Source organism: Diceros bicornis, chromosome 5 (genome assembly GCF_020826845.1).
Source record: "Diceros bicornis minor isolate mBicDic1 chromosome 5, mDicBic1.mat.cur, whole genome shotgun sequence".
In the NCBI taxonomy this organism is placed as follows: Eukaryota; Metazoa; Chordata; class Mammalia; order Perissodactyla; family Rhinocerotidae; genus Diceros; species Diceros bicornis.
The window spans coordinates 82,136,613-82,164,436 of NC_080744.1; the positions used below are offsets into that span (position 1 = coordinate 82,136,613).

Sequence of the window (27,824 nt, forward strand, 5' to 3'; positions counted from 1 at the left end):
ATTCATTTATTCATTCAACAACGATGTGAATACCTATCACATAACAAACACAGAACCTGTATGTCCTATTCTGTTATTTCTCTTCTAACTACCACAAAGACTAGACTTTATAATTCTTGAAACACATTTAAAATAATTATAGAAAAATTCTTGTAAAAAATTTTACTTCTTCACATTCTAAGATAAATATTAGGAACCAGAATCATGTTTCCTAACTACTTTTTATTCACCCATTAATTACAAAACAGGATTCCTATATAAACTGACTCATATATGTTAAAAAAAGTTTAAAGATTTCTCAGTTATACAAATAAATGGTAATACTGCATAACGAAATATTACTAAAAAGCATTGTAAAATGTAAAATGCACCTACCCTTTGACCCAGCAGTCCTACTTTTGAGACTCAATCCTAAACACAAACATACAGGCACATAGAAGGATGTATGATGTATGCATATCTCCTGGCCTTGAGGTTAGTGGAATGAGAATACCATGAAGTAAAAAGAGAAATATGCAGAGAAATACATATAGTATGATTCTATTTTGTTGTTACAAAAAGGGAAAAAATATAGAGAGTGTATAATTATATAAACACAAACAAAGGAGTCGAAGCACACAACCAAACTATTAACACTGGTTACTCCACAGTATAGAATAGGATAAAGAAAGAGAGACAACTACTTTCCATATATTCCTCTATGTTGTTTGATGTAAGTACATATATCATTTTTGTTTTTAAAATATGAAAAGTTTATTCTTTTAAGTGTATAAAAAAGGCTTTTTAGGGCTGGCCCAGTGGCACAGTGGTTAAGTTCATATGCTCTGCTGCGGCAGCCCGAGGTTCACGGGTTCAAATCCTGGGCATGGACCTACACACTGCTCATCAAGCCATGCTGTGGGGGGATCCCACATGCAAAAATAGAGGAAGATCGGCACAGATGTTAGCTCAGCGACAATCTTCCTCAAGCAAAAAGAGGAAGATTGGCAACAGATGTTAGCTCAGGGCCAATCTTCCTCACCAAAAAAAAAAAAAAAGGCTTTTCTCTGTGCTTTGGTTCTAACTATGGGCATTCCCCAAGTTCTGAACGTTTGACATACAATCATCCTACAGATATATACCACTGTGCTATACCAAGTGATTGAAGGAAAAAAGGAAGAAGGGCAGAGGTTGTGCATTAGTGACTACTTCTCACCAAGAGGCTTCATATGGTGAGGGGTGGGGAGTAAAGGAGAAGAGCATTGTTGAGAAGAGGGCATTTAACACAATAGAACAATTTTAATATGAAATAATAAAACAATGTGAAAATGGAAATGATTGGCAGGTTCCCAAGCTTCTTGGAAAAAAAAAAAGAGACCAATTAACCCATAATGTGTTTGACATACTACATGTTTCCAAAAATGTAGTTTTTTTCCTTTGGACAGTATTACAGTTCTAAGTCAAATTCCACATACTAAATTTCCTTTAGGAATTACACTTTATCAATAACACCACCAAACATTCTAAAAGCCTTAAATCACAAGGTAGAGCACTCCAGAACAAGCACTGTTTCATCTGCTTCCAAACACTGTGCAATAAGCTGTCTTATATCCACTATTGTCAGGGAATGGGATGACTGCTACTATTCCCAACACCCTGATACCTGTATAGCACTTCAGGTGGCAGAGCATGAACTTGAAATGAATGCTTATCAGTTAAAATAGTATAGTGGATATCTAAATATTTTCATAAGTAGAAAACTGCAGCTGAGAAACTGCCACAAAACCAAAAGTTTATTGTAACTTTTCTAAGCAAAGGTCAATTTCTTTGAACAAAGTTTACCCCAGTGGACTATGACTGATTGTTAAGAAGTAATCCACTCACAAGTTTTTTTTGTACATCAATAACAAACATGGGAAAATATGGGCTATAATCCTTGACAAATTATTTCTTACACTTCTTCTTCCCCAAAGAGGGAAAAAAAACCACTAGGTAAATACAGTTTCACATCATGCAGTGATGATTTTGCAAAAAGGATTTAGGATTCATATAACTATATACAGACTATCAAAGTTTGGAAACTGAAAAATCTAATTTAAAAAAATCTGACAAGGTACTCAAAATAACACATATACCAATGTGGCAAACACTAAAAATGAAAGATATATATCCATTTACTTCCAGATACACCAAAGATAAACAAATTTTACAATGCTTTCTACCTCTGGTAGATATTTTACATAGATTAAGTAAAACTTTTCCAGGAAAACACTTCATATACATGAAGCCAGTAAGATGTACTTTCAGCTATTTAGGAAAGTCCAATACAGAGAAGGGAATGAAGAATGGGTCAATTCACAAAGAAACAACAAGACATCATAAATCATTTAAAATTAATAAGAACTAAAATTCAAGTATAAGACTCAAATGAGGTAAAGTGATAACTAGAAAAGGCCACATAAAGCAAATTCATTTAAAACAGAGACAAATTTCATAATAAAGAGTGGGAATAAAAAGTTTGACTGGGACATTCTCTTTAAAAAAAATTTTAAAGTTTTTTTTTAATCTTATATGTAATAAAATTTAGGTTATAATGATAACTATATGCTTATTCTTAGAACATAAAAAAAAAAAACAAGTGAATCAAATGTTGCTTTTGTGGCAAAAATTTTTCCAACAAATTGAATAGCCCAATTCAAAATCATTTGATTTTCACAGTGCAATCACAAAAAAGGTTTTCTGTTTTTTGGGGTTTTTTAATTTTTTCAAAACACTCAAAGGCTACATCAAGCTTCCCAAATGCCTGTCTTAATATTTTAATCTTCAAATCATTTTCTTTTTAAATGCCTCTAACTCAAAGTCATCCTCATTGGTCTTTTTCTTCTTTACTTTTTAACTGGTCCATTGGGTATTGTAACATCCAAAAACCATCTAGCAAGCTTAACACACAAACAAAGTACCCAGATAGATGCACAAGCTAAGTGAAGAGGGGTTTTTAAATGGGGACTAGTTTTATAGTGGTACATTAGTGAATATTTTGCTTTCCTACACAATTCCTCCTGCAACCTCATAATTACAGGGACTTAATTACATAATTACAGGGACTTAATAGAATAATGAATTCTCAGCTAATGAGAACTCCCTATCTGCGTACTTATATTACCTGTTTATATAACAAGAGGGGATATACATTTTGGTCTGAATATCTTAGGGTGGATAAAATAGATCTATAAAGGATTTTTTTAATGCAATATAATACCGTACCAAGGTTGTAAGGGAGTTCCTTTTCATATAGAGTCTCTCCAAGTACTGTAGTCCCTCATCTTTCAGTAACTCCAATGGGAAATGGTGCAGATTCCTATAATTTAAGAACAAATTTTTGTGCTTTTCCAGCCTTGCCACAGAGATCGTCTTGCAAAGTTCGGATGCCATGACTGAACATATCCCATTGGGCACGCCGCAGCACTACATCTTGTCAAAATTGGTCCATTTCTAAAGAGAATAAGAAAATTGAATAATTACAATACTGCTTACAAGCATTGCCAAAAAACCAGCTAGTATATAGAGCAATTTCAAATACTAAAAGGAGAGTTATACATTCAATCCCTGTTTTTCTTTCTTAACTAAATTTGTCACACATATTTAGAAGGATATTAAAATGAATAACTACTTAATAAAAATACTCTCACTTTTAAGCAATTTCCTACTTAGTAGAAACAGTCCCAATTGAAAAAATAGTTCTTGGACTCCAGATAGGAATCCCTGTCTAAGAGAACAGAGACCAGTTTCGTAACATACAAGCAAAGAAAAAGCTTAAAAATCAGATATAGTAAAGCCATTTCCTTCTTGAGCTACCTCATTCTGTATTTAGCCTAAAGTATTTCAAAAATATTTGAATATTTACATAAAATATATCTAGATCACTTACAACCTCACTTTCTTCACTTCCTACTATATAAATAATATTGTCCTATATACTAATTTTTTCTATATTTTATCTCTTTATTCTTTTCTTTCTTTCTTCTCAGTTTGGCAGATTATCAGACGTAGCAAAGAAACAGATCCAGGAACACACTGTTTTATTTTATTATTTCAGTGAAACACTGCACTAGGAAATAACAACCCTGTATTATTCTATTACAATCTCTCTGGGCTTCAGTTGCCTAACATAAAATGGAGACAGCAATTTATTGGTAAAGGCCTGAACCCAGAACAGATTAAATTCCCTTCTAGCTCCAAAACTGACAAGGGTAGGAAGAGAAATAACACTTGCCATCTTATCAACTAGGCACAGGGCAGAAACAAACTTCACAGTCACTTAAGACTGGAAGAAACAAACTCAGAGCTCCAATAATTTGTCCAAGGCTGAAGAGCTCATAAGAGATAAAAGCAGGGACTGGGGCGGGGCGGGGCGGGGGGTGGGTGGCCCGGTGGAGCAGCAGTTAAGTGCATGCGCTCCACTTTAGCAGCCCGGGGTTCACCTGCTTGGATTCTGGGCGTGCACCGACACATCGCTTGTCAAGCCATGCTGTGGCGGCATCTCATATAAAGTAGAGGAAGATGGGCACGGATGTCAGCCCGGGGCCAATCTTCCTTAGCAAAAAAGAGGAAGATTGGCATTGGATGTTAGCTCAGGGCTGATCTTCCTCACAAAAAAAAAAACGCAGGGATTGGGGTGGGGTGGGGCTAGTGGATTTCAAAGCCTGGGTTGTTTACCTATATACACTCACAGGATTCTACAGGATACTAAGGAAATGCTAAAATGACTAAAAAGAAGTTGAGCTTTGTTCCAAGGGTCTACTCTCTGTTTTCCTGGGCACCCTTTTCTAAACTCTTTAATGGAAAACACCTTTCAAAGAAAATTTTTTTCTTAAGAAAAACTATTTTCACTGGGAATTAACACCAAGTTAGTGCAAAATATAGTAACAAACTTTTAGTAAGCAGAGTTTTGTAACTTTTTCGTTATTTTACATTATTTTCAAACTTCAATTCCTAGTTAATAAGAGAGCACTTGCCATTTTATATAAAAGGGCAGAGAATACGGAATATTCAATAATATCCCCAATGCAACATGAGAATCCAATACATTCCTATATTTATTCCACTCACTCACTTACCTATATTTATGAGACATATTATGTGACTGAGCAAGATACTCAATCTTGCTCCATCTTAATTCTCTCACCTGTAAGCAAGGGGAACTAGACTAAATAACATCAATGATTCTGTGTGAAAAGGGAAGCTTAATAGGTAATTATTCACAGAACTAGCAAACTGGAAGCAGTTTAGATGTCTCACAAGCACCTTAAACTTAACACATTCAAGAGAGCTTTTGATTTTTATCACCAGTCAGAATCCTCTCCAGGTTTTCCCATCTCAGTAAAGGGCACACACTTCCATCCAAAATACATCTTAAGCCCATCCACATCCCTCCACCTGCCAAAACTGAAAGCCACTGTCATCTCCTGCCTGGCCATCTGTATTACTGGTCTCCCTGTATCCACCCTAGCCACCTTCCAATACATTAATCTCTTAGCAGAGAGCCTTTAAAAATGTAAATCCAGAAGAGATGTCAGCATCATGGTGGAGTGAGTTCTCCTCTAAGACTCTCCCCACCTAAGATACAACAAAAAGGACATTCATATCCCAACAGAGGACATTCACACAACACAAAAGATGTCTGAGAGACCTGAGCAGCCTTACATCTGAAGATGGAGGTGCCAATATCCCCAGAGGAAGTGGAAGGAGGTTAAGGAGAACTCCCCTGCATCTCCAATGGCAGTGACCACGGGACTGGGGCCACGTGGCTCTCAGAGAGAGAGGGGGGATGGATGGCCCTCTGTGGGAAAACTGTCACTCTCCAAGTTCCCTCACAGCCCATGGGAAACTCCCACACAGAGGGGACTGAACCCTTGCAGGGTGTCTTCATCAAGCTGGCACCCTGGAGAGCAGACAGCAAGAGAAGAGTGAAAAGCCCCAGGGGAATGGGCAGGCAAAAGAAAGTGCCCCTCCCCCCGCCTGGCACTTCAGCTCAGCCCATCAGCCAGAGCGCCCATAGATAGCAGTGGGCTCAGAATACACAGCTCTAGACCCCCACCCAGTGGTGGCAGGTGGAGGCTGCCAACAGATATTATCAATATGAGGAAAAACAAACCCACACCGTCAAACAGTATGCAAAAATATATTAAATCTCCAGACCAGAAGGAAAATGACAACCACCCAGAAATCAATCCTGAAAGCACATAAATTTATAATCTAAACAACAGAGAATTCAAAATAGCTATCATAAAAAAAGTCAACAAGTTCCGAAAAAATAGAGATAGTGCAATGAAATCAGGCACTTCTTCACAAGACATTGAAACTATAAAGAAAATGCAATCTGAAATGTTGGAGATGAGAAACACAATGGAGGAGATAAAGAAAAATCTGGAATCTTTAAAGAATAGTGCTGACAATATGGAGAAAAGAATGATCATTGAGGGTAGGAATGCGTAAATGCTCCAGATGGAGGAGGAGAGAGAACTAAGACTAAAAAGAAATGAAGAAATTCTCTGAGAATTATCCAATTCAATTAGGAAATGCAACCATAAGGATTATAGGTACTCCAGAGGGAGAAGAGACGGAAAAAGGAGCAGAGAGCTTGTTCAAAGAAATAATAAGTGAGAACTTCCTAAACCTGGGGAAGGAGTTGGAAACATAAGTGAATGAAGTCAATAGATCTCCTAACTACATCAACGTAAAAAGACCTTCTCCAATGCATACAGTAGTAAAGCTGGCAAACGTTAATGACAAAGAAAAGATATTAAGGGCAGTAAGACAAAAAAATAATAATAATAACGTACAAAGGAATCTCTATCAGGTTCTGAGGAGATTTCTCAGCAGAAACCTTACAGGCTAGGAGAGAGTAAAACATATTCAAAATTATGAAAGACAAAAACTTTCAGCCAAGCATACTCTATCCAGTGAAAATATCCTTCAGATATGATGGAGAAATAAAAACTTTCCTAGATAAACAAAAGCTAAGGGGTTCATTGCCACAAGACCCCATCTACAAGAAATGCTCAAGAAGGCCCTCATGCCTGGAAAAAAATAAATAAAGGGGCTACAAAGCCTTGATCAAGGAGAAAAATAGGTAGACAAAATCAGAAAAATTGCAGCTCTCTGTCAGAATAGGTTAGCAAACACTAATTATAACATCAAAGATAAAGGGAAGGAAAACATCAAAAATAAATATAACTTCATCACTTCAACCACAAACACACAATACAAGATGGAATAAGTTGTGACAATAATAACTTAGAAGGGGAAGAGGAAAAGGATGGAAGTGACAGTCTAAGGAAATAAAAGGCCATCAGAAAATAGACTATCTCACCTATGAGAGTTTTTATACAAACCTCATGGTAACCACTAAACAAATAATCAGAACAGAGACACATATGATAAATAAAGAGAAAACTAAGAAAACGATGACACAGAAAACCAAACTGAATTGGTAGTCTGAAACACATGGGATGAGAAACAAAGGAAATCCAGAAGAACCAGAAAACGAGTGATAAAATAGCAACATAAAGCCCTCATATATCAATAATCACTCTAAATGTAAATGGATTGAATTTTCCAATCAAAGGACATGGAGTGGCAGGATGGATTAAAAAACAAGACCCAAGAGTATGCTGCCTCCAGGAAACACATCTCAGCTCTAAAGACAAACACAGGATCAGAATGAAAGGATGGAAGACAATACTCCAGGCTAATGACAAACAAAAGAAAGCAGGTGTTACTATACTTATATCAGACGAAGTAAACTTCAAGATAAAACAGGTAATGAGAAACAAAGAGGGGCAATATATAATGATAAAAGGGACACTCCACCAAGAAGACATATCACTGATCAATATATATGCACCCAACACAGGAGCACCAAAGTACACAAAGCAACTATTAACAAACCTAAAAGGAGACATTAACAACAACACAGTAATAGTAGGGGACTTTAACACCCCACTTACATCAATGGATAGATCATCCAGACAGAAAGTCAATAAGGAAAGAGCAGACTTAAAGAAAAACTAGACAAGATGCACTTAATACATATATAGAGAGCACTCCATCCAAACACAGCAGATTACACATTCTTCTCAAGCACGCAAAGGACATTCTCAAGGACAGACCATATGTTGGGAAACAAGGCAAGTCTCTATAAATTTAAGAAGATTGAAAACATAACAAGCATCTTTTCTGACCATAATGCTATGAAACTAGAAATCAACTACAAGAAAAAACTGGGAAAGTGACAAAGATATAGAGACTAAACAATATGCTACTGAACAACCAAAGTATCATTGAAGAAATTAAAGGAGAAATCAAAAAATATCTGGAGACAAATGAATATGAAAATACACCATACCAACTCATATGGGGTACAGCAAAAGTGGTCCTGAGAGGGAAATTCATAACAATACAGGCCCACCTTAACAAATAAGAAAAATCCCAAATAAGCAATCTTAAACTACACCTAACAGAACTAGAAAAAGGACAAACAAAGCCCACAGTCAGCAGAAGGAGGGAAATAATAAAAATTAGAGCAGAAATAAATGAAATTGAAACCAAAAAAACAGTAGAAAGGATCAATGAAACAAAAAACTGGTTCTTTGAGATGATAAACAAAATTGACAAACCCTTACCCAGACTTACTAAGAAAAAAAGAGAGAAGGCTCAAATAAATACAATTAGAAATGGAAGAGGAGAAATTACAATGGATACCACAAAATACTATAGGCCAACAAATTGGACAATCTAGAAGAAATGGATAAATTCTTAGACTCATACAACCTCCCCAAACCGAATAAAGAAGAAAGAGAGAATCTGAATAGACCAATCACAAGTAAAGAGATTGAAACAGTAATCAAAAACCTTCCAAAAAATGAAAGGCCAGGACTAGATGGCTTCTGTGGAGAATTTTACCAAACATTTAAAGAAGATTTAATACCTAACCTTCTCAAACTATTCCAAAAAATAGAAGAAGATGAGACACTTTCTAACACATCCTATGAGGCCAACATCACCCTAATACCAAAGCCAGACAAAGACAATACAACGAAGGAAAATTACAGGCCAATATCGCTAATGAACACAGATGCAAAAATCCTCAACAAAATATTGGCAAACCGAATACAGCAATACATTAAAAAGATCATACACCATGATCTAGTGGGATGTATACCAGGTACACAGGGATGGTTCAACATCCACAAATCAATCAATGTGATACACCACATTAACAAAACGAGAACTAAAAACCACATGATCATCTCAATAGATGCAGAGAAAGCATTTGACAAGATCCAACATCCATTTATGATAAAAACTCTCAACAAAACAGGTACAGAAAGTACCTCAACATAATAAAGGCCATATATGACAAACCCACAGCCAACATCACACCCAACGGGGAAAAACTGAAAGCCATCCCTCTGAGAACAGGAACAAGACAAGGGTGCCCACTTGCAACACTTTTATTCAACATAGTACTGGAGGTTTTGGCCAGAGCAATGAGGCAAGAAGAAGGAATACAAAGAATCCAAATAGCAACAAAGAAGTGAAACTCTCACTGTTTGCAGACGACATGATTTTATATACAGAAAACCCTAAAGAATCCATCAGAAAACTACTAGAAATAATCAACAACTACAGCAAAGTTGCAGGGTACAAAATCAACTTACAAAAATCAGTTGCATTTCTATACTCTAATAACAAACTAACAGAAAGAGAACTCAAGAATACAATCCCATTTATAATCGCAACAAAAAGAATAAAATATCTAGGAATAAACTTAACCAAGGAGGTGAAAGACCTATACAATGAAAATGGTAAGATATTATTAAAAGAAATCAATGATGACATAAAGAAATGGAAAGATATTCCATGCACATGGATTGGAAGAATAAATATAGTTAAAATGTCCATACTATCTAAAGCAATCTACAAATTCAATGCAATCCTAATCAGAATCCCAATGACATTCTTCACGGAAATAGAACAAAGAATACTAAAATTCATATGTGGCAATAAAAGACCCCGAATAGCTAAAACAATCTTGAGAAAAAAGAACAAAGCTGGAGACATCACAATCCCTGACTTCAAAGTACACTACAAAGCTGTGATAATTACAACAGCATGGTACCGGTACAAAAACAGACACACAGATCAATGGAACAGAATTGAAAGCCCAGAAATAAAACCACACATCTACACACAGCTAATCTTCAACAAAGGAGCTAAGAATATACAATGGAGAAAGGAAAGTCTCTTCAATAAATGGTGTTGGGAAAACTGGACAGCCACACACAAAAGAATGAAAGTAGACCATTTTCTTTCACCAGACACAAAAACTAACTCAAAATGGATCAAAGACTTGAAGACCTGAAACTATAAAACTCCTAGAAGAAAATATAAGCAGTACACTCTGACATTGGTCATAGAAGGATCTTTTTGAATTCCATGTCTATTTGGACAATGGAAACAAAAGATAAACAAGTGGGACTTCATCAGACTAAAGAGCTTCTGCAGGGCAAAGGAAACCAGAATCAAAATGAAAAGACAACCCACCAGCTGGGAGAAAATATTTGCAAATCATATATCCAACAAGCGGTTAATCTCCATAATATATAAAGAACTCACACAACTGAACAACAACAATAACAAAAAAACCCAATCAAAAAATGGGCAGAGGATGTGAACAGACATTTTTCCAAGAAAGATATACAGATGGCCAATAGGCACATGAAAAGATGCTCAACATCACTAATCATCAGGGAAATACAAATCAACACTACACTAAGATATCACTTTACACCTGTTAGAATGGCTATAATTACCAAGACAAAAAATAACAAACGTTGGAGAGGCTGTGGAGGAAAGGGAACCCTCATTCACTGCTGGTGGGAATGGAAACTAGTGCAGCCTCTATGGAAAACAGTAGGGAGATTCCTCAAAAAATTAAAAATAGAAATACCTTATGATCCAGCTATCCCACTACTGGGTATCTATCCAAAGAACCTGAAATCAACAATCCAAAGAGGCTTATGCACCCCTCTGTTCATTGCAGCATTATTCACTACAGCCAAGAAGTGCAAGCAATCCAAGTGTCCGTCGACAGATGATTGAATAAAGAAGATGTGGGGGGCCAGCCCTGTGGCTTAGCGGTTAAGTGCACGCGCTCCGCTACTGGCGGCCCGGGTTGGGATCCCGGGCGCGCACCAACGCACTGCTTCTCCGGCCATGCTAAGGCCGCGTCCCACATACAGCAACTAGAAGGATGTGCAACTATGACATACAACTATCTGCTGGAGCTTTGGGGGAAAAAAAGAGGAGGACTGGCAGTGGATGTTAGCTCAGAGCCAGTCTTACTCAGCCAAAAGAGGAGGATTAGCATGGATGTTAGCTCAGGGCTGATCTTCCTCACAAAAAAAAAAAAAAAAAAAAAGATGTGGTATATACATACAATGGAATACTACTCAGCCAGAAAAAAAGACAAAAATAGTCCCATTTGCAACAACATGGATGGACCTGGCAGGTATTATGCTAAGTGAAATAAGCCAGACAGAGAAAGACAAACACCATATGATTTCACTCATATGTGGAAGATAAACTTAACACACAGAGAGAACAGTTTGGTGGTTACCAGGGGGAAGAGGGTTAGGAGTGGGCAGAAGGGGTGAAGGGACGCATTTATATGGCGACTGACAAACAATAATGTATAACTAAAATTTCACAATGTTATCAACTATTATGACGTCAACAACAAAAAAAATGTAAATCCAATTATGTCTCCTTCTCTCTCAGGTAAACTCGCTCCCTAGTGCACACACATCCTACTAAATAAACCCTTTAAAAGCCTTTTAGAAAATCAAACTCTTAACCAGGACTTCAGGGGTCCTCACTATCTGTCCCCACCTATTTCTCCAACCGTATCTGACAGCACACTCCCCGGCTTCTCACCAAGCTCCTGGGCTTTTCTAGCCCTTGACAGTGTGAAAGTCTTCACAGCACTTGGCGCTCTCCTTAACCTGGAAAGCACTGTCCCATCACCTTGCAGGTTTCAAGGTAAAAATCACTTCCCTATCCCAAACTAAAGTATTCTCCTGTTATTCTTTCAGAGAAACCCAATTGTTTTTCTTTGTAGGACTCCTCACAGTTTGTAATCTATATATTTATTGGTATATCTGTCTATTGTCAATCTAGCCAAGCGACTGTAAACTCCTGAGGGCAGAGATTCTGCTGTTTTCTTCACTCATGTAAACCAGCCTCTGCTGCAGTATCTAGCACAAAGCGGGTCCTCAAACACCTGGTGAATGGATGAAAGGAGGACACGTGAGTAATACTGCAAGAGAGATTTTTTCATTCTGTGATCTAAGGTCGGCTTGTAGATGCTACATACTGAGTGCTTATTATGTGCCAAAGATCCCTAATCCTTCCAACTCTGCATTGCAATAGACGTTATTTGGCCAATTTCATAGATGAGGCAACTGAGTTTCTCAGGAAAAACCTGCCAGAATTCCTACCCAGGTGGACGGACTCCAAAGCCTGTGCACTGCCCTACAATGTAGCCTTTCCCAGCCCTTCAATGGGGCCTGTGCTTCTTCCTAGTATCATTTAAGTGGCAGGCAAGCTTATAAATTTAAGACTACAAAGCAAAACTATACCCAAAACCCATCCTCACTGATGGGAGATCCAGTAAGAGAATTCAGTGTAACCTGATGGCTTTCCCTCTGAATTCGGATGGCTGAAATTAGCTGCCTTTAAAATATCATGACACCATGTTAAAATGCATCTTGCTACAAACACTATTTGGGAGATAAAAACTACAAAATGAAATCTGAAAGCTGCCAATAATAAATAATGCTAATGGTTTTCCAATATGCATTCATTGGCAATCTACAGCCTGTACCAGGATAATTTTCTTACACAAATTCCCTTCTCTACCTCTTATCTACAGTTAAAAGTAAATGGTATACTTAATATTAACTGTATATAAATGCACTTCCACAATCGTTTTCTGACAGGTAAAGACCAATCCACTTTATTATTATTTAAAACAAACAGACCCTTCCATCTTAAGAACATCCCACACATTTTAAGCAGGACTGTTTTAAAGGAAAGGAGTCTCTTAAACTGACTTTAGTATTTAATTCAGTAGAATATCCACTCCAATTTCCTAATATTGGAAATTAGAGAATTAAAAACTGTATATTAAAAGCATTTGGTATTAAAAGCATTTGTAAAAGGTTATTTTCTCAGTGCTAAGAAGCGCTGGCAGAAGTCTTAGGCAAAACACATGCCCTTTCGCCCGAGTTAGCTGAGCACTCCGGTCGCTACAGTTTGGAAGCAGGGAGCCCAGTGGCCAGGATTTCAAAGACCAGATATCGGGATTCTCCAGTACCGGAGGGCGAAGAGGGCCCGGCAGCTGTGGCGACCCGAGGCCCAGACGGGCCCGCTCAGGCCGAAGCCCACTCGCCGCGACACGGACGCTTTGGCCACACTCGACCAGGGGGCCGGGGACGGGCCATGGGGCCTTGCCACGTGAGCCACCCGACGCCACGGACGGCCGCACTCACCTCGGCGCCAGCGGAGCCAGCGCTCCGGAGCGCAGGTGGCGCTGGACGGCGAGCCCAGGGACGGCGGGCGGGGCGGGGCGCCGGGCGGGGGGCGGGGCGAGGCGCGGGTGGCTAGGAGCGGGGCGGGGCGGAAGCCTTGGAGAGGGAGACGGAACCTCGCGATAATTCTCCCTTGTTCTCGCAGTTTCACGATAGGTCGGACAAGAGGCTCGTTTTCCAAGACATGTCCCTATTGGCCGAGAGCAAGGCTTCCTCCAGACGGGCTCCGCCCATCGCTCGACCCTTGCTTCCGGCTGTGGTTGGGAGCTTGCTGTGTGGAAAATCGCCTTCTGCATAGTCTTTTGAGGGGATGATTTAGCCGGCCCCAACCTCAGAAACCGCCAGCACCTGATGTGTTTTTTCATTCATACGTTCGTTCAGGCACTCGTGCTCTCATTGGTCTCGGTTAAAGCATATGTTGAGGGATTACAATGGCAATAACACCCGAGCGCTTATTGTGTACCAGGCAGCGTTCTAAGAGCTGTGCATAGATTATCTCATTTAACCCTCACGCAATCCCGTGACACAGGTACTGTTATTATACCTTTTTGCCGGATGAAAAACTGAGGCCCAGTGGGTTTATGTAATGTGGCCAAGGTTGGTTAGTACGTAGCCTAAGCACAGGATTTAAGGGCTCACTGCGCGCTGATAGGGTTCCACAGCTGAGGCGGTGACAAAGTCTCTTGCTCTTGAAATACCTAAGGTCAATTGTGAGAAACGATCACTGAAAAGGGCAATAACAACTTAGTAAGTTAAATATTATGGCAGTTAATAGCCTGACTGAGTAGGACGTCAATATTTCCTGAGGATGAAAATTCCTTAGTCAGCGGAAAGAGACGTCAAAGGAAGAGAGCTTTATGCTGGTAAAAAGAAAAAAATACCAAGCATTGTTAGGGAACATTTAAAAAGCCAAACTTATTTTTTAAATACCTTGTTGGTTAATATGGCAACTTTCTTTCTCAAGTGAAGTTTGTTTATATTAATTTTCTCTCATGAAACTGCTGTTATTTATTGTTCTTTGAAAAGCTTGATTAATTTATTAACGGTTCACTGTCAAGCAACCTTAACTTTATAACTAGTTTCGCGTTGGTTTATTTAATTACTGTTAGAGATGAATAACCTAAAAGGCAGAGTTATACTAAATAAAAATAACGCCTATTCCAAAACAGGGTATGAGTTATAACGAAATACTTACCAATTACCTATTTATTAAACCTGGTCTTCAGAAGTTGATGTATATGGCATGGCATATGTCATGTAGTTCTAGGACCTTTGGTACAGGTTTCTAAATACCTAAGAATTTGTATTACTTAGAAATTTTTTGCTAGACGTAAAATGAGGAGACCTGTAGTTTGTAAAGAACTTTCTATACAGTTTGTAAAGAAAAATCTTTAGGGTATTAAGAATCAAGCCAAATAATAAGACTTGCTCCTAATATTGAAGAGTCACAAAAAAAGGATTAACAATAGAACAATACTTTTTTTAAAGTAATGTTAGCCTCTTAGTTTTCATTTCTTAAAAAAAGAAATATTTTAATGCATTAATTAACATCCGATATTTGATCATGAAAAATGAAGCATACTAGGGACGGCTCCGTGGCGTAGTGGTTAATATCGCGCATTCCGCTTGGCGGCCCCAGGTTCGGGGTTCGCAGGTTCTGATCCCCCCGCGCAGCGAGGCACCGCTTGTCAAGCCATGCTGTGGCGGTGTCCCATACAAAGTAGAGGAAGATGGGCACAGATGTTAGCCCAGGGCCAGTCTTTCTCAGTGAAAAGAGGAGGATTGGCAAGGGATGTTAGCTCAGGGCTAATCTTCCTCATACACACAAAAAAAGAATCATACTAAAATAACTTACACCCCCTGAAACTGACATACAGTAGCCAAGTGATTCTGTTAGTATAGTATCCTATGACCACTCTTAAAAATTCTCTAAATTTGTCTAGTGTCAATTTTCACATTTTGCCTCACTCAAAACAAGGCGGAGGGGATTCTCTCATTTAAGCTAGTGATTTTGCGATCTTGGACAAACTTGAACATCAACAGGCAGCGATACCACTTTAAGAAAATTCCAAGGAAAAGACAACCCCATTTTAAAATTCCCACCCCTGGCTCCCAAGGATTGGGTTACAAACTTCTACAAAAGACTCTTCTCCACTCCCTATTGGTGCATGCTCTATCATTCATTCTTCTGCCTGGAGTTTTGTGAGGTACCTGGTTGCTTTACGGGAAAAGGCTGCTCTAATTTAGTCTGGAACTGCCCTACTTGAGACTTTTTCATAGTTATCGATCTGTACAAAGAATCACCAAACTGCTAAGGGAACCAATACTGGCAAATCAGGCTGCCGAGACAACTGTGTAATTCGCTCGAAAAAGAAACGGAGAACTTCTCAAGCATACAGGGTAAATTTTTGACACGGATTTTACGACACGGAGATATGAGAGTTAAGGAAACTTTTCCAATTTTTCGCTAGTTTTAAAGGAGTAAGTGTCAAAGGAAAACCAGATAAAATAAGGGCACAATCTAAGAGTGGCAGGAAGACGAGTTTTCAGAGGGTGTTTTTCTTTTTAGGGTGAAGTTGGAAGAACATTATTGTTGGATTAGCAGTGGATTTTTGAATGGTAAAGGGAACAAGGTAATAAGATTAATTATAGATTATTTTATATTCTAAGAAGCTGTGGTTTGTTCTTGCTTTAATATGCATTTAAAGGGACACAGTAATGTTATTTGTAATTATCAAGTGGTGGATATTTTTGTTTACATATTATCATACCTAGCATAATAGACAATCCATCTATTAAAAGATATAAGAGAAAATTAGAATCATCTTTGGATCCAAATTTTGTGTATATTTTTAGATTAGGAGATCCAGGGACAGATCTGCTAATGACCAAGCGAAACATAATGTTGGTATATGAAGCAGAATCAGTAGGTAATTAATGTAAGGATAAATTTTCAAAAATGAAATCCTGCATTTATATTTTCAAAAAGATATTTTCATTAAAACTAAAATATAAAAGTTAAGGAAAATATTGATAAACAAGAATAACATATATTAAAACTTATATTTGAAATAGCAACATAATATTTTTTTAGGATCCAGACCAATATATAATTCCAAAATATAACATCTTAAGGATTCTTCAAACATTAATTCAATTAATAAATATAATACCTAGTGGCACATGTATACCTCTACAAGGCCTAACCCATAGTGGGTATACAATAAATATTTCTTAAGGGGCCTCTGTTAATCCATGTTTGTGGATATAAAATAATAAAATACAGTCTCTCAAGAAGCTCATACTCTAACTGGGAGAATGAGACTCAAAACATTTAAATGAAAACTTTTGGACAGTTCTTAATGCATACATGACCGTTACAGATCATACGTGCTTCAGGTGCTCAGATCAGTGTGAGCTGAAATAGAGAGAACTTCACAGCAGGGTTCAGACCCAATTTGGGCCTGAGCAATGGGCAAAGTTTCAGTAGATAGAAAAGAAGGGAAGTGGCATCCCAGGTAGTGGGTGAGTTGTTAGCAAATATGTGCAGCCTAGAGAATAATTGGCTCTGACTGCAGCAGAAGGTTGATTTGGGGACTTTAGTTTAAAAAAAAGCATGAAAAGTCACATGAAAAGTCAAAATTGCCAGAATTAGGGAGTTTGGTGCTGGGTTTTGAACAGGAGGGAGACCTCATGCAAGTAGTATTTAAAAAAGATAAAACTGACGCAGTTTGAGATGGCTCCAAGAGCAGAGACTGGAAGCTAGCTAAGGGGCTAAATAGTGATAACTAATAACTACAAATAATGGAGTACATATTGGTAGTAGCCTCTTAAGACATTTTATCCTAATAACTTTACTTTCGCCTAGTTGAATAACATCAATCTTGATGCATTTCTTTCTATTCTTTTAAAGCATTGAGCTTATTTTTTTGTTTAGCACTACAAATACAAATTTTATTAGATGTGGCAGTGTTATGGTGCAATTAAAACAGTAAAAGTGATTGTTGTTCACATCGCATCAGTCCTTGCTCCTTTTCCCTCCGAATTTCATTGTGTTTCTTCGTTCTATTTAACTGAATTGAAGGAATTTCAACGATAATAACAAAAAACCCTTATGAGGGAAGAATGCCATGGGAGGATGGAAGATGTTCTTGCCCAGACTGTAGGCTTTCACCTGACCTGTTTCTCTGAGACAAAACTCAGTTCCATACACTCAGTGAGCTGCTACCATGTGCCGGATACTATCCTCAGTGTTGGGCAAACAAAGGTGAATCAGGACCATCTCCCAAAAAAAGCAAAGTGATTCAGGGATACCAAGCAGGGTGTCTCTAGCTTCAAAACTTGCTTCAAAGAATCTGAAGCTCATCTAGCCTAAATTGTTGATCAGTGGTTCTTAATTAGGTAGATGGAGAAGGAGGAATCTCTGGCTGTGGAAAAGAACTCTGAAACAAGGCTCCCTGATGTGGTAGATCGCAATGCTCACCAAATAATTCCATTTACTCCCCTGGATACCTAGCCCTCTTTGCAGTTAGGGGAGCAAATGAAATGTTAGCAGAAGTGACTTGTGTCACTTCTGGGCAATGGCATCCACAGTTTTCCAATCTCTATTAGTCCACTATGACTCTTGTTTATGTATAGTTAAACCTTGGTCAGCCTGGGTCTCTGAGAGACTGTGGGTCAGACATTCCCACTCCCCACCCCCATCTCCAACCCCTCTCCTAAACCCTTGGGTCTGTAGTGTGTAGGAGCTGGTGTCTTACCTCATTACAGCCTCTTCAATCCTGACCACCTCAACTGTTAACAGCCTTTCCCCTGGGGATATTGGTATTTCATTTATTTAAGATTTCTTAAGTTAAAAAAAAAAACACCCTAGTCAACTGAGTTGCATGTATCAGGTTGATGAGACGTTTGGGGGAAAATTACACTATAAAGATGGTTTAATTGCTCATCCAGTAAACATTTATTGAGGCCTACTAGGTGCCAGGCGCTAATGCCATGTGACCCTTCTATTTGTAGAGCCAGAATATTAACTTAAGGTTGGTGTTCAAGATTTTGGGGGCCTCTGCCACATTGTCTTTAGGAATCAGGGCTGCCCTAACTTATAAAAGTCTTGCAGTCATAAGATGTATAAAAGCTAGAATTACACATAAAACTGCATTGTGGTTTCATAGCTATTTTTTAACAGTTTTAGTGAGGTATAATTTACATACCACAAAATTCACGCATTTTAAGGATATAACTCAATGATTTTTTAGAAAATTTACAAGTTGTGTAACTATCACCACATTCCAGTTTTAGAAAATTTCCATCACTCTAAAAGGATACTTCACACCCATGTGCAGGCACTCTGCACTCCTACCCCTAGCCCAGGCAAACACTAATAAACTTTCTGTCTCTATAGATTTGCCTTTTCTGGGCATTTACTTTAAATGGAATCATACCATATGTGGTATTTTGCATCTGGCTTCATTCACTTAGCATAATATTTTTGAGGTTTATCCATATTGTGGTATGTATCAGTACTTCATTCCTTTTTATTGCCCAATAATATTCCATTGGACAGACTACCACATTTTGTTTATTCATTCACTAGTTGATGGACATTTAGATTGCTTTCAGTATTGTAAACAATGCTACTATGAAGATGTGTATAAGTTTTTGTGTAAACGTGTTTTCAGTTCTGTTGGAATGAGAACTAGGAATGGAATTGCTGAGTTATATGGTAACTCTGTGTTTAACTTTTTAAGGAATTACTCAACTGCTTTCTAAAGTGAATGCAGGATTTTACATTCCACCAGTGTTGTATAAGGGTTCTAATTTCTCCACATCCTCACCAATACTTCTTAACATCTGTCTTTTTGATTGTAGTCACTCTGGTGGGTATGTAGTGGTTCTCATTATAGTTTTGATTTGTATTTTCCTAACAACTAATGATGTTGAGCATCTGGTCATGTGCTTATTGGCCGTCATGTATCTTCTTTTGTAAAATATCTATTCAAATCTTTTGCCTATTTTTTAATTAGGTTATTTGTTGTCTTATTATTGAGTTGTAAGTGTTATTTATATATTCTGGATAAAAGTCCTTTATCAGATAAATGATATATCTGCAAAATATTTTGCCCCATTTTGTAGGTTGTCTTTTGGCTTCTATAATGGTGTCTTTTAGAGCAACAAGAGTTTTTAATTTTGATGAAGTCCAATTTATCTATTTTTTCCTTTTCTCACTTGTGCCTTTGATACTGTATCTAAGAAATCTTTGCCTAACCCAGGCTCATACATAGTCCTATGTTTTGTAAGAGTTTTATAGTTTTAGCTCTTATTTTTAGGTCTTTGATCCAGTCGGAGTTAGTTTTTGTATATGGTGAGAGGGAAGATTCCAACTTCATTCTTTTGCATGTGCCTATCTATTTGTTCCAGCACCATTTATTGAAAGGACTGTTTGTTCCCAACTGAATTATCTTGACACTCTTGTCAAAAATAATTGACCATAAATGTAAGGGTTTATTTCTGGATTCTCAATTCTATTCCATTGAGCTCTATGTCAATCCTTATGCCAATATCATGCTGTTTTGATTACTGTATCTTGGTAGTAAATTTTAAAAATAGGAAGTGCCAGTCCTCCAACTTTGTTCTTTTTCAAGATTTTTTTAGCTATTCTAGGTCTCTTGCATTTCCATATGTATTTAAGGTCAAATACTGCCAAAAAAGAAAAAAAAAAAAGGCAGCTGGGATTTTGATAGGGATTACATTAAATCTGTGCATCAACTTGGGGAGTATTGCTGTCTTAGTAATATTAAGGCTTATAATCCATGAACATGGAATGTCTCTCCATTTATTTAGATCCTCTTTGATTTCTTTTGGTAATATTTTTCAGTGTAAAAGTCTTGTACTTCTTTTGTTAAAATTATTCCTAAGTATTTTATTCTTTTTGCTGCTATTGTGAAGGGAAATGTTTTCTTAATTTTATTTTCAGCTTGATAGAAATACAATTTTTCTTCATTTTGTATCCTATGACCTTGCTGAAATTGTTTAGTAGTTCTAGTAGGACAAAGTGTTTTTGTTTTGCTTTTCTGTGTGGCTCCCTTAGGATTTTCTATATGTAGGATTATGTCATCTGATAAGAGTTTTATTTCTTCCTCTCTAATCTGTATACCTTTTATTTCTTTTTCTTGCCTTATTGCACTAGCTAGAACATCCATGTCAATCTTGAATACAAGTGTTGAGAGCAAATATCCTTGCCTTGTTTCCAATCTTAGGTGAAAAGCATTCAAATGTTCACCATTTAGTGTGATGTTAGCCTTAGGTTTTTTAAAATCAAGTTTTTAACAGCCCTTTATGAGATTGAAGAAGTTTTTATCATTAGTGGGTGTTGGATTTTGCCAAATGTGTTTTCTGCATCTATCAACATTATCATGTGGTTTTTGTCCTCTATTCTATTAATGTGGTATATTATATTAATGATTTCAGATGTTAAACCAACCTTACATTCTTGGGATAAATCTTCCTTTGTCATAGTATATAATCCTTTTGATATGTTGCTAGATTTGGTTTGCTAATATTTTGTTGAGGATTTTTTGTCTCCTATTCATCAAAGCTATCGGTTTGTTGTTTTCTTTTCTTGTTGTCTTTATCTGCATTTGGTAACAAGATAATACTGGCCTCATCGAATGAGTTGGAAAGGGTTTCCTCCTCTTTTTTCTGATAGAGTTTTCAAAAGATACATATTATTTTTCTTGAAAGGTTTAGTAGAATTCACCACTAAAGCCAAATGGGCCTGGGCTTAACTTTGTGTAAGTATTTTTAATTATTAATTTTATTTCTTGTTATAGTTCTGTTCAGATTTTCTATTTCTTTCTTTTTTCAGTTTTGGTATTTTCAGTCTTTCTAGGATGTTTTTCCGTTTCACAGCTTTTTGATGCTTCAGCTTACACATGGGCAAGGTTGTTTTTTAACTAGTACACACTCATACAGTCATAATGGTTGTTATTTCCTAGGAGCCAGTACCCTGAGGGGTCCTGCCCCTCCCTCAAGCCTCCCTACAGCTCCCCACAAGTCAGCACCCAAAAGTTAACACCTGGAACAGCAGAGGACCTTCAGAACCCAACTCCATCATAGTTGCCATCTATACAGATTGGTTGGTCCTCCTACTATACCAGTTATTTAATTTTTGAACATCACTTCTTGGAAATGGAAGACTGAGATCCCACTTTAGACCTCTTCTTCCTTTCACTTTGAACTGGGGCTGATCATGTGCTTCAGCATTCTACTGGGCAGGTTCTGGCAGAAGGAATAGCACCAATTGATTAGGTATGTCTGACTGGCAGTTGTAGGCACTGATTGAGAGTCCTGGGAAGCTGAACCCAAGGCTAGCAGGGAGAGGGTGGTGCCTGGGGCTGATGATAAGTGTGTAACTCAAAGTGAGTGAACTGAAGAGTGTGTCTTTGTGCTAAAGGTATTACTTTATGATGCTACACACATTGAAACAGACACATATTTAAAGCAAAGGTACTGATTCAAATGCTTTCAGAAGGCAGACGGGTACCATGCCTCATTTCATTGATTCAAAGATGCACATTTCTTTTGCCTTAAACATCTCTGAAATTGGAATGTATGTTACAATTGATGGGATGTCATAATTTAATGGCAGTGTTGTTTCTTTCTTAGTGGTTATAAAATACTGGCGTGTCTTATAATCAATGATGTTTTAGATTAGATTAAATTTAGGAAATGAGTAGCAAGTGGCATGGGCCAGGAAAATCACATCCCTTTACATCAGCCTTTCACTTTGAAAGAGACGAATGAATACAGAGACATATTCTTTTACAATAAGAAAAACAACAACATAGAGCAATGACAAATGGCAGCTACTTTGCTGCTTCCATGTCCAGGAGCCAGTAGGGAATGGTGGCAAATGGAAAACTGGAAAGTGCACCCTGTCCAGGGGCAGCTGCCACTCCCCTCTGGCTGATTGTGTGACAGGGGCTCAGTGTTGACAGATGTTCTGAGTTTTCAGAGAAGCCAGAAATGCAGAAATCTAGATGTTTATGTGAAACTCCTACTTTAAAATAATGGCTCAATTTTTTTAACTGTCTGACCAGAAAGAAAAAAGGAAAAAAAGAGAGAAAGTTAGATCCAACCTGTGAGCACTCAGATTATGACCTGTGTTTTAAGGATCCAATATTAAGAGGTGGCACGAGACAAACCACTTTTTACGGTTAAGTCAAAAACTAAAAAAAAGAAAAAGAAAACCATTTCCAAAGTTTAACATTAGGTTCAGAGGCCCAGAATAGCAAATACTGCAGGACATATTACTTATGTAGCTTTTAAAATTTCATCTCTGCCTCCCCTAAATAGAAGATAAGAAAATGTGGTTAAGTCTGCTGATGATGTTGCATTTCCTGATTATAAAAATATATTATCACTTTAAAAATGCAGCCTTAGGTTTCTAAAGTAAAAGCATTTGCTTCCTACTGCTATAGACTGTGGTCAATGAAAGGCAGGACGACGTGGTGGGAAACCACCAAATTATTAGAAGACCAGGGTCCTGATTCTGGCCATGTGACGTTGGGTAAGTACTTTAGCTTCTTTCAGCTTCATTGTCCTCATTTATAAAATACAAATAATCATACCTGTCTCTGTACCTCACATGGCTGTGGTAAGGGCCACATGAGATAAAATACGTGAAAGTATCAAGTGTTGTGCAAATATCGGTTGTTGGTATTGCCAACATCACATGGGTAGTTGGGACAGCACAGGTTCTTAAATCTCAAATTCCTCATCCCAATCTACTGCTCTTTCTCTAGACCACAGCACCTATTGAAGTGGTCGTCTTCATCAGCCAATGGGGTGAGTAGATGAGGGAGCTTAAGGCAAGAGTTAATTATAAAAAAAGTCTGCCAACATCTTGGAATCTGAGATAGTACTGAGGCTCCGTACAGGAGGGTTTGGGTAAAGCTTAGATGCTGAACCTGAAGGATTGGCCTTTCATGTTTTGAAGGGCTACCTAGGAATGAGAGGTTCACCTATAGATCAGCCGCTCTGTCTTTCTCATAGCCTGACCTTACACTAGTTCCTTCCTTTTCTGTTTCATATTTTCATTCTATATTGCTTTATGAAGAAAAGAAAAGTTTCTGCTTTCTTCCTTCTTGGTGAAAATGTAAAGCTCTGTTTTGGATTATTAAGGAGTGGACACACTTGACCTTGGTAACTATATGCAGTCTAACTGCTTCAACACTGGCCTCTAGCCATTTCAAATCCTATTTGGAAGTAGGCATGGAATAAGTTACAAATTTTTTGAAAAGGAAAGGAAAACCAATTACTTTTTAAAAGATGTCACTCAGAACCAGTGGTGTGTTTCTAACTTCAAAATTGGACGTTATTATATCAACTTTCTCCCACAACCTCAAATCCAGTCTGGTTGAGACCAAATTGATTGTCTTATCAAAATGACCATCCCCCTTTATCTCACTACTTCTGTTCATGGCGTCACCGTTTTTAGGGGTTGGTAAACTTTTCTGTAAAGGGCCAGGTAGTAAATATTTTAGGCTTTGAGGGCCTTAGGGTTTCTGTCATAGCACTCATGTCTGCTGTTGTAATGCAAAAGCAACCATAAACAACATGTAAATGAATGAACAGGGCTGTGTTCCAATAAAGTTTTATTTACAAAAACAATGAGCAAGATTTGGCCCATAGCCATAGTGTGCCAACCCCTATTCTAGAGTCTCAGGATGAAAATATGAAGTCAGTCTTGATTGTCCCTTCTTTGATTTTACATCCAAGCAGCTCTCAAGTTACAATAATTACATCTTTCAGGAATTCCCCTGATCCGTCTCTTCCCTTCCCTTCCCACTGCTACTGTGCATCTGAATTCATTCTGTACAACTGCAGTAACATACTCTGATTTTTTTCAACTGGTGGTAAGAGGGTGGCTTCAGGACCATATATACTGAAGAGATATCAAAATTTCTTGGAGATGGGGCTGGCCTGTGGCATAGCAGTTAAGTGCGTGCACTCCGCTGCTGGCGGCCAGGGTTCAGATCCTGGGCGCACACCAACGCACCACTTGTCAGGCCATGCTGTGGTGGCGTCCCATATAAAGTGGAGGAAGATGGGCACAGATGTTAGCCCAGGGCCGGTCTTCCTCAGCAAAAAGAGGAGGATTGGCATGGATGTTAGCTCAGGGCTGATCTTCCTCACCAAAAAAAAAAAAAAAAAAAAAAAAAAAAAATTTCTTGGAGAAAGTTTTAAGAAACACATAGAATATTCTAATTTTATTTTTAAGTAAAATGCCTACTTTGTTAGAATGTAAACTATAGAAAGTAAAACTTGATGAAATCTTCTTGGGTGATGGGTCATGGTTAAAAATGGTCATGAGACCATTGCTCAAATTTAAAATTTCCCAAGGTACACATTTGGTGATGCCTAATGTGATGTTAGGTAGAACACAAACTTTTTAAATCTTAATACCTATGTTTTTATTTTAAAGTGTATTAGGGGAAATATAACATCAAACCCATAATGTCACTTATTATTTATTAGGGTGTGGCTGAAGTAAGTATTTGAGTTTTTAAAAAGTGTGAGGATTTGAAGAAAAAGTTAACAATATTTCAGGCAGAATATAGATATGGTAAAAATCATCAAGGTGGTACCCGAATATCTAAAGTTTGAAAATCAGTGGCCACTTTGCCACCTGTGGTTTCCATTGTGATATAGTTGTCTACTAATTACAGATCAGTCTCATAGGAGCATTTTTTTTTCTCTTTCCTGATAAAAACCTTCAGGGGCTCACTACCACCTGCCAAATAAAGTCAATAAAATTCCTATCCTGAAATCAATGTCTTCTAAACCTGCCTCCAGCCTTCCACTTTTCCTCTACCTCAGGGTCTCCCGAACAATGCTCGAAAAAATATCAGTTGCATAAGATTTAATAGGTACTCCAGAAAAAGAGCATTTCACGGTTAAAAAAGTTTGGGAAATTGCTGCATACTATACCCCTCTGCAGTATATTCACAAGAAATTATACCACATTAAAGCCTTTAAGAAGACCTGAGGTAAAGAAACTTGTCCATGTTTATCTGTTTGTTTATTTTTTTGGTGAGGAAGATCAGCCCTGAGCTAACATCCAATGCCAATCCTCTTTTTTTTTGCTGAGGAAGATTGGCCCTGAGCTAACATCCATACCCATCTTCTTCCACTTTATAAGGGCCGCCGCCACAGCGTGGCCTGACAAGCGGTGCATCAATGCGTGCCCAGGATCAGAACCCCGGGAACCCAGGGCCGCCAAAGTGGAGCACGCGCATTTAGCCGCTTGCGCCACTGGCCCAGCCCTGTCCATGTTTATCTATTTACTTGATCATAGAGCCCTGCTTTTGTGGAACCATTATTTGTGTTTACCAACTTAGTCGATCATCTTTGTCAATAACCTTCCCTTATAGATTAAGCTTTAATGTCTTGTGGCTCTAACATACTACAGAAGTTGGTTTGGAAAATTCTGTTCTATGTCCGTGTCCGCCACACATACCAGCCAAAGTGAACCACCAGCAGTCAGTCATATGCCCATTTCACTTTCCACTTCTGAGCTTTTGCTTATTATTCACTCTACTTGAGAAGCTTTCCTTCTCTATCCTTGCTCTCTGAAATTTTTGCAACCAAACAAGCTGAGTTGCTTCAACAGTAATAGTTCCCATTTCTGAAGTCTTACCACTTCCCACTCTTCCAGCGCTTGTACCACCCAGTGTTGTGGTAATTGTGTACCTGATCTTTTTTCCTGCTAGATTTTAAGTTTCTTGGAGTTACTGTTTTCTACATAGTGCATTAGTCTAGTGCATTGCTTATAGTAGGAATTAAATAAATTTTGCTAAATGAATAAATAAATGAATGACAATAGAGTGAAATTTAAAATGTTACCTGTAGTAAATAATAAAATTGTAGTTTAAAGTATCCACGTGGGGAGTAGGGTGAATGGGGAGGGATCTCTGAAAGGCTGATAGATATATATGGTTTTTGAAAACAGCTTTATTAATTGTCATAAAAGTACACAATCTGATAAATTTTGATGTATGTATAGAACCCATGAAACTACCACCACAATCAAGACAATGAACATATCCATCACCCCCCAAAATTTCCTCATGCTGCTTTGTAATCTCTCCATCCTACTCCTCCCCGAATCTTCTGCTTCTCCTTGCTCAGACACTTCCCCAACCCCCACTTTGAGACAACCACTGATCTGGTCACTCCACATTGGTTTGCATTTCCTAGAATTTTATATAAATGGAATCATACCGTATGTACTCTCTTTTGTCTGGCTTCTCTCACTTAGCATAACTATTTTGAATTTCATTCGTGTTACAGCATATTTGTTCCTTTTTATTGCTGAATAGTATTTCATTATATAGCTATACCACATTTTTTTAATCCATTTGCCTATTGATGGACATTTGGGTTGTTTCTAGTTTTTGGCTATTAAAAATAAAACTCCTGTGAACATTTGTGTGTAATTCTTTGTGCAGACATATGCTTTCATTTCTTTTGTGTAAATACCTAGGAGTGAAATGGGTGGATCATGTGGCAGGTGTATGTTTAACTTATTAAGAAACTGCCAAACTGTTTGCCAAGGTGGTTGTACATTTTACATTCCCACCAACAGTGTATGAGAGTCCAAGTTTTCCTCCTCCCCACCAATACTTAGTACAGTCAGTTTTTTTTAATTTTAGTTATTCTAATTGGTATGAATGATATCTTATTGTGGTTTTGACTTGCATTTCCCTAATGAAGAATGATGTACTTTTCGTATGCCTATTTGTCTTTAATATAGCTTCTTTGATGACATGTCTGTTCAAATATTTTGCCCATTTTTATAGTGAGCTGTTTGTTTTCTTATTATTGACTTTTGAAAGTTTTTTATTAGAAACATGTTTTGCAAGTATTTTCTCCCAGCCTGTGGCTTGTCTTTTCATTCTCTTCACAGTTTCTCGTGAAGAGCAGAAATTTTTAATTTTGATGAAGTCCAATTTGTCATTTTGTTCTTTTTATGATTCTTTTTTGTGTCTTATCTAGGAAATCTTTGCCTAATCCAGAGTCACGAAGATTTTCTTATAGAGGTCTGTGTTCCATTTTGAATTAATTCTTGTATATGATGTGAGGCATGGATAAAACGATTTTTGTTTTGTTTTATTTTTACATGTGAAT

General features: G+C 37.7%; 2 protein-coding genes across 14 annotated transcripts in view; one reads left to right on the forward strand and one right to left on the reverse strand.

Moving 5' to 3' along the window:
- Window positions 1-13,664, reverse strand: part of LRRC28 (leucine rich repeat containing 28) — a 158,786-nt gene extending 145,122 nt beyond the window's left edge. The window contains exons 1-4 of one of the 6 annotated variants that reach the window (XM_058542352.1): window positions 13,596-13,624; window positions 11,980-12,325; window positions 5,097-5,164; window positions 3,244-3,471 (exon numbers count right to left, since the gene is read on the reverse strand). In XM_058542352.1, the coding sequence (XP_058398335.1) occupies window positions 3,244-3,411 (168 nt within the window). In that variant the 5' untranslated portion in view covers window positions 3,412-3,471; window positions 5,097-5,164; window positions 11,980-12,325; window positions 13,596-13,624. Of the gene's footprint in view, window positions 1-3,243; window positions 3,472-5,096; window positions 5,165-11,979; window positions 12,326-13,595 lie in introns of those variants that run through there. The other 5 variants (XM_058542347.1, XM_058542350.1, XM_058542349.1 and 2 more) reach the window with 5 other exon arrangements.
- Window positions 13,665-13,972: 308 nt separating this feature from the next.
- The window catches only part of TTC23 (tetratricopeptide repeat domain 23), a 96,447-nt gene continuing 82,595 nt past the window's right edge, over window positions 13,973-27,824 (forward strand). For 2 of the 8 annotated variants that reach the window (XM_058542358.1, XM_058542357.1), the window contains exon 1: window positions 15,863-16,267. The gene's annotated coding sequence lies outside the window, so the exon portion shown is untranslated. Of the gene's footprint in view, window positions 14,164-15,862; window positions 16,268-23,437; window positions 23,481-27,692; window positions 27,737-27,824 lie in introns of those variants that run through there. The other 6 variants (XM_058542359.1, XM_058542354.1, XM_058542355.1 and 3 more) reach the window with 6 other exon arrangements.